Source organism: Triplophysa dalaica, chromosome 11 (assembly GCF_015846415.1).
Source record: "Triplophysa dalaica isolate WHDGS20190420 chromosome 11, ASM1584641v1, whole genome shotgun sequence".
Taxonomy (NCBI): domain Eukaryota; kingdom Metazoa; phylum Chordata; class Actinopteri; order Cypriniformes; family Nemacheilidae; genus Triplophysa; species Triplophysa dalaica.
The window spans coordinates 5,146,084-5,162,499 of record NC_079552.1 but is presented as its reverse complement, the minus strand read 5'-3'; the positions used below and the strand labels follow the sequence as shown (position 1 = coordinate 5,162,499).

The 16,416-nt window shown below is 36.8% G+C and overlaps 1 protein-coding gene across 1 annotated transcript in view; it reads right to left on the bottom strand.

The window, feature by feature from the left end:
* Positions 1-16,416, bottom strand: part of eys (eyes shut homolog) — a 172,723-nt gene that overhangs the window by 49,053 nt on the left and 107,254 nt on the right. Inside the window, exons 30-34 of the mRNA XM_056760459.1 lie at positions 8,820-9,010; positions 8,597-8,688; positions 6,318-6,468; positions 4,362-4,474; positions 836-1,062 (exon numbers count right to left, since the gene is read on the bottom strand). Of these exons, the coding sequence (XP_056616437.1) occupies positions 836-1,062; positions 4,362-4,474; positions 6,318-6,468; positions 8,597-8,688; positions 8,820-9,010 (774 nt within the window). The remainder of the gene's footprint in view (positions 1-835; positions 1,063-4,361; positions 4,475-6,317; positions 6,469-8,596; positions 8,689-8,819; positions 9,011-16,416) is intronic.

Here is a 16,416-nt window from a genome sequence, read left to right as displayed (position 1 = left end):
TAAATTATTTCTAATTAATTTCAAGCCCAGCATTTAACTGCCAGAGCATCTGAACGTTACATCGATTGAGACACATGAACTTGTAGCTCAGCAAATTAGCTCTTTACCTGAGCATCGGCTTATCGACACGGGACGAAATATGGCGAGTCAGCGGGTGCGGGAGTAAAATACAATAAAAAGGCCATTAACACAGCGGAGGAGGACATTACAATGAAAACCGGACTCTTGGAAGCACATAAAAAATCGGTTTTCAGAGACAAGGTGCTGATTTTGATAAAAGGAACGGCCGTTGTCAGTTCAGCGTTGAGCAAATTGTTAAAGTGTGAGGTATTCTGCCATGGCAGCTCAGCACGTTGAGTGTCAGTCAAAACCAGTTGGGTTCACAGTGTAAAAGACTTTCCCTTCACCAGAATTTAATATCCCACATGTCTGGCGTGAGGCAGAGGAGGTAAAATGAATCTGAAGCACACAGGTGACAGGGTCAAGCACTCATTTGTAGTGAGACTTGTAGGAGAACAGATAAAAGGGGCACTGACATTACAACTTGTGTATATGGACCTTATTTTAATCACATCATGCATAATTTAAAAAGATCGCTGGTTCAACACAAGGGCATGGTTTCTTACTGTGCATCTGCCACTAGAAATGAATATCTTTTATTTTTTTATCAGGCCAAACGGTTGCCCAGGGATTATTTGCCACAGTTGGGGGTAATCTCCCAAGTTATTGTGGAGAAAAATAACTTGTTTTCAAAACCCTCACATCTATAGGGTTCTGCATATTTATTTGACTTGTTATTAAGCACCTCAAAGAAAAAAATAAGTGGTAGCGTCACCTTTCTCACAAAGACGTCCTGTGAAGTGAAGAGGGCAGTCGCAGAGGAAAGACGAAGCCCCGCTGGGAAGGGAGAGCGGCCGGCATGATCCGCCGTTGAGACACAACACCTGCTGGCAGAGAGGTAAAGGCTGAGTGGGAGGGGTGATCCGCCATCCAGGTGTGGTTTCCTCTGTGATGGGCAGAGATGGATAAGCTGTGGGGTTTGCTGTTGGGCCCCATGGTGATCTAAATAACAAGGGTGAGCAAATAAATTTAGGGATAGTTATATTTGGGGGTCTTGAAAATATATATACTTAAAAGAAAATACATTTATATGATTTATATGAAACAACTTTATGAAAAGAATAGTTATTTTCAGTCACTATCCAGTCTGGAACTAGAGCTTGAATCATGTAAGGTCTCTTAAATCAACATTTTCTTATGGTTTCTGCTAGAGGTTGGGACAATTTTTTTATAAACTGGCATCGGCTGATTGTGCCGGAAAATAAGTCCCATTAAACGCTGTGCTGTCTCTGGCGGCAAACATATTACTAGCGGCATAACGCTGTGATGTCCCCCTCTGCCATTTTAACTACCTTATAACATCGTTCTTTATCTAGCCTTGTATATATCATTGATTAAATATGATGCTACTTCAGAATGTGAGTAACTTTTTGGAACTGTATTGTTAGCAAGCCTTCAACCATGTAGTTTAGGCTACATGTATGTATGGGTACCAAAACCTGGTAAAGGGCCCAGCGGCTAAATTGTTATGGTAGTCCGCATTGTATAGCTAGATAAAATTCCGACGTTATCAATAGCCGACTGTCTCTGTACCGGATAATTTTTCTCCCTCTGATGCTGTGTGTGAGACGGAGCAACTCAGACTCTGCAGCCATGTCTTGTGTTTTGGTAGATCTTTCTATCAACTGGAGGAAATAAGTGCACACAATTTACTTATTACATATGACCCGGGGCAGACAAACATACAGAGAGAAGCGCTTTCTATTTCTGCTCTGACAGCTGTGAGACATGCTGAACACTGTAATGGGCCATTCACACAGTACGCGGTGGAATTGCCGCGCGGTAGCCGGCTTTAAGCCGATTTGGCTGCTGGTGTCGTTAAAATATTATTATCTTCAGCAGTGCATGCCGCAAAGAGCCATGCCCCTGGAAGTTGCAGGATTTTGGATGCACGAGCACCACTTGAGCACCGCCAACGAAGCAGCGGGTGTTTTTTGCCGCTTACCGCATGTTTCCTTTTGAAAATGAAATGAACAAATGTGACTGCCGTGTACCGTGGCACCATAAGTGTGTTATAAATCTGAAATGGAGAAAAAACATTCTGCTTGCTTGGTAGGTTTTTCATCATTAAACCAAACTTTTAAGTCTTCAGCCAAAGTTTAAATCCTGACTTGTGTTTTCCCTCGTTTACGCATTATGTCCGTATGCAGTCTTTTGTGGCTGTTTAAACACGTTCAACCACAACAGCGTCTACTTTCCTTTCAGGCTTTATTCTGTCCTATTAAAGGACTAAATACAACTAAAAAGGCAGTTACGAGCTATGGCTGTGTAAGATGATAGGTTTTATATTTTTGTTTCACTTAGATCAGTGGTTCTCAAACTTTTTTTGCTTACGTACCCTTTTTATGATTTTTTAAGCCAAGTGCCCCTTGACCAGACATTTTGCATTAAAATACAGTGAAATGAGAGTCAGACAGTTATTATATCTGATGCCCCCAAGCAGGTTTATTGCTTATAAACATTTCTGTATGTAGCTTTACGCAACTATGTACATCTCTTAAGTATTATGCATAAAGTTAAAAGGTAAATCAGTGTTTTTCAGTTCAGGAAAATAAAAATAAGATTTAACCACAACCTCTAATAACTTGCATTATTTCGCTCCCAAACACTGCTCCTGATCCCGAGTCCAGGTCTCAAAAAATAACTCTTATAAATTGAAATGCGTTTTAAATGTATGAATAATTTTTTTTCCATATTTGTGTAGTCCTAATTTCATATAACAATACTATTATCATAATTTATTGATTTATTTTCATTATTTATTTCTAAATATCAGTTTCTCTCACGTACCCCTGCAGTACCCCAATGTACCCCTGGAAGTACGCGTACCCCCATTTGGGAACCACTGACTTAGATTATGAACATTTGACTTATAGCAGAGCCAACAAACATTAGAAGTATGCTTCAGAATAGTTTGAGAATGTGCTTAAAAGTTTTTAGCAATGAATAATTACTATGAATTAGACTTCTGTCTTGTACCCTAAAAAAAAAATTACTCGATCTCAAGAGTCAAGACTCAATTCTGAGAACTTAGGAATCAAATGTACAAATAATATATATACAATACAAAAAGTGATGTTTTATCCTAATATTTCATTTTAAATAAGGTAGGTAAAGTGTGAGTAAGAAAATCAAATGACAAGTTTAAATTTGAGTAATTTGTCATAAATTAAAACTTTTTTAGGGTCAATAAAACGCCACAAAAAATATGCTCAAAACAGGAGGGTTAAAAATAGAACTTTGCATACTGATTGCTGTTTTAACATCAGTGCCAAAATAAAGACAGCACTGTTGAGTGAACAATCTGTGAAACATCTCCACCTGAGAAAGAATATTCAAGAATAATTTTGTTTTGTCTCTTTAAATGATTCAAAGTTCACCCAAAAATAAAAATACAATCATTGACTCACCCACTTATCATTTCAAACTTGTATGACTTTCTTTTTTCCGCAGAATACAAGAGAAGATATTTTGAAAAAAGTTGGTAACCGAACACCACTGGCACCCATTCCTTTCTAGTGTATGAACACAAAACTAATGCAAGTGAATGGGGGCAAGTTATCAACATTCTTCAAAATATTTTCTGGAGTAGAAAGAAAGTCATGAAGGTTTGATACGAAAAGAGGGTGAGTAATAACATTTTTTGGTGAACTACTGTTTAAGTTTAATTTAGTAATGCATTTTATTATGTTAAAAATATATATATATATATATAAATGTGAATACTGTATGATTAACATATATTTTCATATCAAAACTATTATTCTGTATACATTCATTCAGCAAAAGTCAAATCCCCCGATAAACAATAAAACAGAGGAAAATATAGTTTATTCTATATTTGTCTCTCTCATGATCTGTGATTTCCTACTGCTGTAAAACAGGTCTTGACTTTCTCTCTGATAAAATGCAAAACACTCAAGTCAGCATGAATGATTGCATTGTCCTTTCAAACAACAACACGCAGTGTGTGAAGCCAAACTTAAATAACCGAAGCATCTCCGTCTTGATTAGCAATTTGCAAACAGCACGGCCGTACGACACCTGTGTGCTCAATGCGACACTGTAAATTATAGCATGTGTGTTTGATAGACCGCTGACAGACGAAATGTGTCAACTTCCACATTCTTGAGCCATGAGAAACATGGTAAATAAAGTAATAACAAAAAAAAGCTTTGTGGAATAAAACCAGGAGACGTTGGAATTGTATTTAATCCTGACAGAAAATCGGGTTCAATTACCTGCAGTTGTCAACATTGTTCCCAGCATTGGCACGGGCCGCACGGAATCTTCCGAGCTTATTAATTTCTATTATTTCAATGCAGCCGGTGTAGTTGTGGAAAGGCTCGGCTTCCTGAGGGAGGAGGAAACAACAAAGTCTTAAGCAGTTACTTCAGAGGAAAACAGAAAAAATCATCTCAGTCCTGAGGGTGAAACGAAATACAGGTACAAAGAAACACTTCGGGGAGAGGAACGAACTGTACAACAAAGAGGTTGCATTTAAAGGAACGGTTCTTCCGAAAATGAAAATTCTGTCATTATTTACTCAACCTGGTGTCGTGCCGAACCGGTATGATATGAGTTTATTTATCCCATGGAAACATGGATTTTTTTTGAGGAATCATTACAGAGTCACATGTGCACAGTGACACCACTCATTGCATAAAGTTTCATTTATACACACTTGACAAATGCAAACTAAAGTTTTTTTGCACTAATAAAATTGACGGTCATAAGTGGCTTATACAGCATTGCTTTATAAAGGAGAATTTGTATTGCCCACAAAAAGAGCAGCTAAATTAAAAAAGCACTTCAAAATTGTTTTCTACACAAACACATCTGAACATCTCCTTTCTTTCTTTTATCCATTTCTCAAGTGCCTGTGACCTGCTTCCAGCTGCATGAGGGAGAAATGAAAAGTGTATCTGCTAGCGTCTCAAAGCTTTATGACTGTCAATGTGTGGACCTTGAAAAAATCCTTGTTCATTTTAATACAACTTATGTTAGTGCAGGGGTGTCATTTGGGTATGGTAGGGGCTGGCGGCTGCCATACCTTGGCTGTCCGGTCAGGTCAATTCAAAGCAATGCTTTATTGGTGTATTTATTGCAGGAGCATACGAAAGCACGAAAAATGTTGGTGGCTCCTTCACCATAAAAAGTGTAAAAATAGTGTCGCTTTATCAGTAGCTTCAGTGGCGTAGAACCAAAGACATGTGACAAATGATTTTGCTTCCGTTTGTTTTCAAAATATGTGATGTTTTCATCAATATATTATTTAAAGTGGGTTGTGCTTCATATTCATTATATGTGAGGATGGCTGCTGCAGTAGCAGCATATACAGTGTGATAGGGTCAGGAATGAATAAATATATGCGAGACCATCATGTCGAGGTACAGTAGTAAGATTGGACGATGTTACAGTCATTTGAGAATACTAAGAAATTAAAAAAATATTTTAGAATTTATTTATGAACTAGACTGACTCAGCAAGAGCAATGGCAAAGTGTCAAAACTACAACAATTTGTGTGTTTATACAGTCGCGGAAAGAATTAAGAGACATTTCAAAATTATTTTTATTTACTATTTAAAGGTATGAGTTTTGGTAAAACTATCATCAATTGTTTCTATTTCCATTTATTTCCAGAAAATTTAACAGGAGATACAGGTGAAAATAACAGAAACAATGCTCTGTATTTTTTCAGACCTTAAATACTGCAAATAAAACGAGTTCAGATTCACGTATAAGCAATACATCAGTAATATTTGTACGTTTTTAATAATGTGCCTTGTCCAGCTGTCACTCTTTCACATTGCTGTTGGATGACAATGCATAGAAATGCTGGAATGGTCTCTCATTTTTCCCACAACTATGTACATACAGTATATACAGTAAATAGCTTTTTACAGTTAAAAAATGCTAACATAGTTGAGTCAAATATGGATATTTTTATTTACATCAACAGTTGGGTTTGTCCATATTTTACCAAATCATGGGTTTAACCAGTCTAACCTTTTTTTGTGTAGATATGGACAAACCAGCAATGATAGGAAACAATTGTTCTTAAAAATAAATGTTTATATCTAACTTTGGTTCAACCACCAAATGAAACATTATAATTAACAATTGCTACTACAAAGTATTTCATTTTTTATTAAGATGTGTCTCCTTAAAAACCATCATACAGAAGCTTCTCTACCTCATGTGGTGAATAACGCAGAGGAAGACCTCCTATGAAGAGACGGTTGGTCTTCTGTAAAATCAAAGGTGATGTGTATTTGCTCTGGTTGCTCTTAACAGTCCTAAAGCCAACCACAGTAACTTCAGCCTCACATGGAGCCAGATGTTGTCTGCAAAAAACATAGATCCTCAGTGTACTACATACTGTACGTACAAAACATCCTCTGTCCTGTTATAAACCAACATGCCAAGTCTATTTGGCTGTATCTATTCACCTAATGGCCATAAATGCACGTAATTAATGATGTTTAGTATTAACACCGCAGACGGATTTTAAAGCAATTCGGTTTATGCTAATAAGATACATTTTCTTTGCCTTGAGGAGAACACAATTACTTTAAAAGCCAAGCACCCCTAATGCTTGTTTTATCTGTTATTATTTTCCGCTTATTTAATATTCAGACCAAAAACAGGTTATGCTGAATGACTCCTAATGACTGCGTTGTTTCCATGGATACGAGAGATACAGGAAAGCATTCAGAGGAAAAAGGGTCCACTATGAATTCATTAGTCGCTAAATCATTTGAAATATCACGGTTGGCTTTTTTAGGACGAAAAACAACTTATGGTCTTTGTGTGAATAAATGCAAAATCTATCCAGACATACAGTAAGCACATCATATAACAAAATGCATCTGATATAACGTTTCCTCAATCAGCATCAATAAAAACCTTAATGTAAAGGAAATGATGGAAAACACAACCAGTTCTATTGCAATAGCTGAAACTTCTACAAACAATTTTATTACCAGTTAAACACTTATCAAAATCGTCAGCCTATTCTTCGGACAGCTGTGTCACGAGTTAAGCACAAATCAAGACACGAACACCCACAAGCAAAACAAACGATTTGTTAAGCTCAAGGGCATCTTTCACCTGCAGCTCATCAAATCTTTTTTCCTCCTCATTTTATGTTTCTCGGACAGTCTGTTCCGGAGACGTACCCAAGTCTTGGGACTTTTCCAAAGCTTTTTCAGCCCTTCCAAACAACAGGGGAGGAAAGATAATTACCTCGGTGTGGATTCTGGGCTAACTATGTGCAGCTGGAGGATTGGCCTACAGATGCCCGGCTCATAATGGCAGTATTCCCTCCCTCCCCGGCCCTGAGATGATACTTCTGCTTTTCCTGAGGTTCGCAGAAGACAATCTTGACTGATTTGTTAAGCCTTCGCGGACTGTGAGTTCTTTGCATCCTCGGCCTCCCCGGGAGGGCGTACCACCGGGTCCTCAGCGTCCTCCCATTGGAGCAGCCGGAGAGGCGGTTAATTTAGACGAGCTCTGACAGAGTTGCCTGGATGCTCGCCAGAGAGCCACTGGTCCCCGTTGAGTCTTAGAGAAGACAGTTCCACAGCGGGACACACAGAAAACGCTCTTCTTACTTAGGGATGTCTTAAAAGCCTTTGATAAAACTGCGAGCTGTGAGCATTAAACCGTTTCACTTGGTCACATGAGACGCGAGTGAGGGAGTGGAACTAAAGAGGTCATTTTCCAAGAATTTCTTAAAAAAAGTAAAATAATTTCCGGTTGTTTGTTTTGAATGTTACAATATGGTTTCACGGCACACACAGGGATGGTCTTTTAATCCTTCTTTTTCATCTTTGTTTTGACAACTCTCTCAAACTTGAAGTCTTGATAGCTGGCACAGAAATACTGATTAGTATCTTCTTGGAAGCTTTTCAAAATCTCTATAAAAGCAGGAAGATGCACAGAATATGGAAACGTCCGCATGTGGAGAGGCTGCGGTTTCTCTCGGGGACTCTGAATGTGATCAAATCCTTCAATGACTGTGTGACCGTGCATTTCAGTCTCTGCTGAATCATGCGAAAAAACAAACCTTATGGATTCATGGAACAGTGTAGACGGTGCTCTATACACAAAATATCTTTCAGCAATCTTTCTGCTTTCAGCCAAGACTAACAAATATATAATGATACAATCCTGGGGACCGGGAGCTAAGCACTTTTTGTGAGTCTCCTTTATTTATCACAGCTGAAAGGAATGATCAGCTAGTTACCGGAGAGGTCTATGGGACTGAACTGGGTGGGACAGAAAATCGTATCAGTAGCACTCTGCACTTAAGAAAAAGAAGATCTGACAACAAACTATCAAAGTTTGTTTTGCATTGATTTTCTGCAAAGGAGATTTATTCAGGTCTGTTTATTCCATTACTGGACGGCCGTTTGGTTTTAAACCTCTACTCAATTTCAAACTGTTTAAAGATGGAAATCAAAACCTTACCGTAAAATCGCCACGTATTCATTTCCATCAGCAACCTGCTGTGTTGTATTGATTCTCTGAACTCTCTCCTTTTGGTTACACGAAAAATCATACTGCAGGGAGGAAAGGTATATATCAGGTCTTTCCATATAATTACTTTCCACATAACTCAGTGAACCGTTTTATTTTACAGATAATGGTTGAATTAGCTTTAAAAAAAACAGGAAATCGTGTGTAGTTTTACCTGAAGTGTGCCACTGGAAATGTAGAGTTTGATGAAAAAGTCCCCCCTGGGCATAGTGTCCTGATCCAAATACAGCAGTGTTCCTTCTCTTACTTCAGTTATGAATCTTACTGTGAGGCTAGACACAGCTCCGAGTTCAATGCCCTCAAACTCTAGAAAGGAGTTCCCCAAATATCTCCCAAAGATAATATCTGCAGAAATACAGACAGAAACAGCGTGGAATCAACAATACAGAGACACAATCTACATATAGTAAACTAAATTTAGATATATCAAGATTTGTTTCATCAAAACAAGAACAAAAATTTTAATACAATTCAATGATATTTAATAAAATATTGTCTCATCTTGGGAGCAGGAAAATGTAAGCTCGAATGAAGATAAACATCACAGACGTACTGTTGCATGTCACTCAAAAAGAGTGAGAAATCCTATTAATATTCTGCACAGCACTGTAAAAATATGAAACTTTATAAGCATGAGTCAATAAGGATAGGGAGCGACCTTTATTCTGAATAAACTCTGCATCGAAAAAGGGCCGAATTCATTCTCAGATAAAAGAGAAACTTTTATGTAATCTCTGTCACCACATCTTTAATAATCAATTTGAGCAGTCTAAACCAAAACTGCAGGACTGACACATTTTGAACGTTAGAAACCTTAAGAAACATTATGTAAATTACAAAAGAAAATTTGCTTTAAAAATATAGAATTGTAATTATAATAATAGTATTGTAATAATAATAATAATAATGTTTTTTATATATATTATATACACATGTTATAAAAATGCAAATATTATTATGGTGTATTATGAATAGTTATCACGATGAAAAGAAAGATTTCTCATTTTTATGTGTTTCCTATTCCCTAGGTGGAATTATGGGAACAGTCATGCTTGTTTTAAACCAATAAAGAATGTAATCTTATGAAAGAGATTTTTCAGGTTGTTGGCATAAACTGCGCTTCATTTGACATTCAGAATAATCAGAGGACTTGTATGATCAATGTCTTTCATTTTAAAGCCCTTCAATGATTATTGTGCCTAGTACAGTAGCTTCTTCTCCCGTTGGAAAATGATCAAAGGTAAAACTCCTTGAGTGACCCAAAACATGGCATGACTTACATTTAAAAAGACACCCTTTGGTTAATAGTTAATGGGGGGACTGAAAAATTATTGTCAAGGGACATTCTGCTCCAATGAGTGACAGCATGGACAGAGCCTTTTCTAATGTGTTACTGCTGTCAAAGAAATCCAATGATGTTCAAAAACAATTTAAAATAATCTCTCATCTCTAATTAAATGTAAAGCATTATATGAAGAGCTCTTTTTCAAAACGCTATAAATCCATTTTAATAGTTTTCATGAAAATTACATTTTTTTACCTAGACCCATACATTTTGTTATATTATATTATTATAGTACTATATTTTTTTATAGTAAATATAGTTTATTATATTACATTTATCCTGTTAAAATGGTCTGTTGGCTCACTGAACATATTAAACAATGATTGTTAAATGAAACAACAATATTGTCGATTATAAATTCAAAGTTTATTTTTATTTTTTTCAAAACGCTACAAATCCATCATTTTTAAAAATATTAGTAGCAACAATAGTAACAAACTAAATAGTAAAATAAAATAAATATTTTCAATTTCATGTTTCAATATTTTCCACCACATACAACAAATAAAACAAATAAAAATAACACGCATACAAATACCACTAACGAGCAAATTCTGATTGGTCGAGAGAACATATCGCAATTAGGCTAAAAAACAGGTTCGGCACTTATAGCGTTATGGAAAGAAACTGCATTTTGCAGAACATTTTAAACAAGGAAATATAACGATTTGGCATGAAACATTGATGGAGCAGTGAATAGGTTTAGTACACATCAAAATGGCATAACAAACTCTTTTTTTTTTGGCATTTAATGTGTTTTGGAAAAGAGCTCTTCATATATTGAACATTTGAAAGGTTTCCGTCTTTAAACTTTAAGGGGACGTGCAGCGAAAAGGACCGTTTTACCTTTTTAAAACATATTTTATTTAGTTTTTGTAGCAAGATGTTTAAATATTGCCTTATTTGATTTATTTTCTTTATGTGCAACAAAATAAGATTAGGAAATGGGACATGCAATAATAAAGGGAAACCCCCCAAATTGGTATATCCTCACCATTATGTCATTCCAAACCTATACGACTCTTTCTTCTGCAGAATTTTGGAAACAAAACAAAATTGGATCCCATTGACTTGGATGGACAGAAAACCCCTTAAGACATTTCTTAAAATATATCATTTTGTGTTCAACAGGAAAACAAAGAGTATATCTCTAAAACAGATTTGGCTGAAAAAAATCAGTCCATATTTTTATAAATCAATTACACATTCATAGTCACTCAGTTTTCTCCTTGACATAATGCACAAAGTATTTTAACACTCTTTCAAGTGGAAGTTATATTTCTAATGATTGTATAATACAGATACTCTCTTATAAAATTGTTTAATAGCAGACATTCTTAAAGAACATTATTCAATCTTAATTCTGAGTACCTTTACCAGTTCCTTCCTTTACTGTGACTAGAAAACAGTGTCCACGCTTCCTCCAAACCTCTTTCTGTCAGCTACTGTACTTCAGCCCAGTATCATGAGTCTAAGCACAGTAACCCAAGTGACGCCCGCATTATCACACACTAGGCCAACAAACACACGGTGTATAAACCCCCACTGGACAGCAATGAGAGAAAGTGAGACTGTCTCGATGAGAAAAATTATACCAGCTTATTACATGCCTCATTTTAAGCCGTGATATCCCCACTCTCTGTCATCCGTATCAGTCGGCAATTATGAGACATTTTCAGAAGTACTTCCACCCTCTTTGAGATCATTTAGGGTACTGATGCGGACAAACTTAAAAGACCGATACTGACTTGAGCAATTTCGCCGGGGCATTAGCGTTGGGCTGAAGTTAATGCCCTTCAATCTCAAATGGTTCCTACGAAAGGTCTCGCCTCAGGGTGTTATGCAACGAAACTCACTCCATAATGTGCCTTTGGTATTTTTCTGACCGACCAACGCTTGGCTGGAAAATTGCGCACATTTTGTGACTGGCATCCAGATTAATGGATTTACGACGAAACCTCTATCAATATTTGCTAGATTTTAAAGGTCCCATGAACTGTGCTTGTTTATCATACTGTTGTATGAGGTCTAGTTATGATGTTCCCATGATTTTTACATTCAAAAACATCAAAATCAAGAAGTAATTACACTGGTTTTGAGGTCAGCTCTGCAAACACTCGGTTGTAATGAAGACTTTATAAGTAAACGCCCACTGCTTTGATAGCAGTTTGTGTAGTTGGAGCCTTCTGTCAGCTGTCAATTAACAGCTTTCGCACGGCGTTAGTATTATCTGGAGTCCTCCTGTGATTTATAAATGACCTCCCCACATAAGTATTTCATGTGACGCATTCGCAAGGGATGATTTTACTCACATTAACTGACTTAATTTGCCGAATGTGATGGCACGGCTTTGTGTATAGTTTGTATAGCCTATAGATCTATGGTGTTTAATGATATATGACCATACCTGTCAGCATTTGATCACTGCCTTGTTCACGAAGGAATCCTCGAAGAACTGAAAAAAACAAACGCTCCATGTTTTTCCACATGCACTGGAACATCTTTGAAAATAAACTTTAATCCCGCATTACTAATGTCGGAATGCGAAGGAAGGTTATGCAGCAACTGTATTCTTCCACAACCAGGGGTGGCACAATATTTATCGATCTTTAAACGCATGTTTGTTTATTTCATGCTCGATCTATCTGGTTCCACGCCACCTGTGTTACTTCAGAATTGTCATGCGCGAACCAGTGGGCGGGGCTAGAGAAGTAGTCGTTGATATTTTTCTGTGGAGGCGGTGTTCAATCTATCAATGTCGTCATAGATAGGTGCATTCCAGAACCTGCCGTTCGCTGGGCCTGGTGTCAATAACAGATCGTAATCTCAGTAACAACAGCGTTTTCAGTTCTGACACTTACATGATGTTCACATGAAAACATTTTGTCTTACATAACAAAAGCTCGGTTAAAATTTTTATATTGTGTGATTTAAATTCATGCCCCCTTTAAATCTTTTTAATGTAGATGTCTTCTCCTCTGCTGTTGAGGGACAGTGGTGCATTCACAGAAATACGAAAAAAAAATCCTCTCGCCTCTGCTAAAATCCTGCACAACGTAATAGGACAAATACTTTGGAGCAAAACCTGCACCTGCGAGAATGAAATCACTTTTAATGATGCGGTGAATGCAGGGCAACTACAGAGTATCTACCTTCTCCCTCCCCAGGTGTTTCAGGCAGATTTACCAGCTCTGATGTAGGAAAATTAGCCCTGTGAGACTGAGCCATTCATTAATTTGAGATGCTTGTTTGGATTGATATAAGGCTTTCACGCAGCCGGGAGGCAAACACATGGCTCATTATCAGTTAACTCCAGGTAACTCCCTTTTGAACTCTGTAATTCAGCCCCTACCTTCCATGTGGACGCGGTCTCAGGTTTTCTAATATTCAAATGGTTTTAAACTGGTCAGTCGGGACCTGTGAGTTAAAGCTCATTCTGCGGCTATTATCGACGCGGTGCTATGAAGCACACTACAGGAAATCTCTAGCATAAAACTATTGCTGGATGAAACAAGTCTGCAGTGTAGTTACTGCTAACGTTTGTGAAAAGCTGACTCTGCTGGATCCATGCCAGTTGTGCTGATGAGCACTATTATGGGATGTATAAATGTAGATCACTGTATAGGGAAGAACGAGTGAGAGAGTGGTTTCCATATGGTCATGTCAACATATGCTCAGATTTTTGTTAAATCTATGAATGAAAAGGTTTTTTTTTTCATTCAAACTATATTCTGTAGCCTTATCATTTCTTGTCATTTCATACCTTTATGAATTTCTTTCTTCGGCAGAACACAAATGAAAATATTTTGAATTAAATTGTTAACTTAACAGCACCGGCCCCCCATTAACTTCTATTGTATGGAGACAAAACCAATGCAAGTGAATGGGGTCCAGTTAACAACTTTTTTCGAAATATCTTCTTTTGTGTTCTGCGGAAGAAAGTCATACACGTTTGTAATGACAAAAAGGTGAGTAATCGATGACAGATTTTTCATGTTTGGGTGAACTATCACTTTAACACTTTATAGCAATTTCCATTAAAAAACATTATTATTGGCACATTATGCATCATCACCATGATGCATTTGTATTATGGACATCACTGTCCAATTGATCTATAATAGCAAAAGCTAATAAAATAATCAGAATTATATTATTACATATATATTTTTCATTTTGAGATCTAGTATGGTTTACAATCATAAATGTTAAAAGATAGTTCTTATACCCATATTCACATGAATTTTAAACAAGATATTGTATATCGCAAAATGACTATATATCACTCACATTCATGCACACAATAAACCAAAACATAAGCACAAAAAAGACCAATAGAAAATAAGACAGACACTACATAAAACTCTCAGATTTATAAACCTCACAACTCATGCTAATGAGATACAGATTGAGCAGATTGAAACCATGATGAATAATTCAATGCTAGTTATGCAAATAAATTAATGATCATTTTCCTTTATTGTCATCTGATTTATGACCTGTCTGTGTACTGCGTTATTCATCAGTTGTAGTTTACAACTCAGAACAAAGTATATAGACTCAGAACAGTTGGAATGACCCATTAGTATCTATTATTGTTTTAGCACTCGATTCACTGAGGGAATTTAGCAAATTACTGTGGGTACATGGCCTGAATTTAGAGCTCATTACAATTTGCATGCTGCATAACCTTACTTTTTTCTAAATAAACTTTTTAAGTTATTTAACAAAGATAATAATCTTTGATAACGACCTTCACCGCATGTGGTTCAAAACAACCACATTTCCCAAGAAAGACAGCAAGAGACCACCCCGGAGCTCCGCTTTTTAGATTGTTTCTCTTCAAAATATGACGGTATTACAAATGAACTCCCAATCGTATCACAGTTTCTTCGCATTACCGAAGTGTTGCATCAACCATTTGTCCAAGTGTTGCGTGCACAAAGATCCGCGAAAACCAGCATGACCCGACAGCCATTACCAGCTGCCTTTAAAACCGAAAATATCAAAGATTTGAACTGTTCAGTATTTAATTTTTTCTAAAACTATTCCACACCCAGCGTGTAAGGAAGACAGAGAAGATATGTATTCAAGTTTGGGGTTAATCTAATTTATAGCTGCACATAGGGCAGAAGATGTTTTTTTCTAGTGGCCTAAATAGACATAATGATGAGATTTATATTCATATAATAATAGAAATGAAAACATTGTGTAAAGGGATTGTTTTCTAAAGTTTTTTTTTTTTCTGAGAGCGATGGTTGATAACATGTAGGGTGGGCAGAATGAATGTGAAGCAATGAAACAATATTTTTTGCCGCAAACATTGAGGACTGTGTCTAACCATTAGTTACGGTCTTTTTCCGGTATTTTGCTCTGATTGTTTAGGTGACAAATGTTTTGAATCTGGAAATTGTCAAAGTAACCTCACCAGGAAGGAAGAAATAGGAAAAATAAAGCAGGTGCAAAGAAAAGAACACCATAGGTCTACACCTGATAGGAAAAAGGGCTAGAACAAAAATACTATTTACTTAACAAAATTGTCACTGGCACCTCAATCATTCTTTCTTATGTGTTAGAAACATTTTTTAAATAGCCTGTTCTGAATAAATTATTAAAAAAAAAATATATCCAAAGTTTCAGAACACTTGAGTGAAAGGTTTCCCATTATCTTAAAAAGATTTTAATCTGAAGGTGTATGCTTAAATTTCAGAAATTAGATTTGTAGACAAAAATCAAGCGTAGCGTCAGTTCTGGCAGGTCACGTGAGTCTAGCTTGCATCAGCCGATCACAATAGGTTCACCCAATCAACGTTAACCAATAGTCATAAAACACACACTAGACTGCATCCTATTCATGTTGCCTTTCTTTGCTCCCTATCAGCTGCTTAATCATTCTGCACTAAAACCCCACCTCCATCCCCATCTCCTCCATATTTGCCTTTATCTGTCGGATCATTTTAATTTAATCCTATTACACATCATGAACTGTTCTGGACTGGTCCACAGGTGGGGGGACATGAATTGCTGCCATCCCGCTACGTCCACGCAGGGCTGCGTGGACGCAGGCAGAGAGTTTTGCAATGAAGCAATAGCCTTCATTGGGGATAAAAGCAGTTCCTCTTAAGGCTTCGTTATTGTGGGAAGCATGATGCTGAAAGAAGACTGTCTTTTAAAAGAAGTTGATACATGTTGTTTATTTACATTTTGGAGCATGCAAAGCCTGGTGGTGCTGCTGTTATGTAGTTTTTGCTCAGGTAGTTTATAATTGTATAAGCTAGACTAGCATCTGTTCTGTTTATTTATTTAGTTGATTCTTGTAAATTGATACTGAATTGCTAGTAACTTTATGATAAAGGGAAGTATATTAATAAAACAACTGCGACCAAAACTTATGTGTTGGAAATAA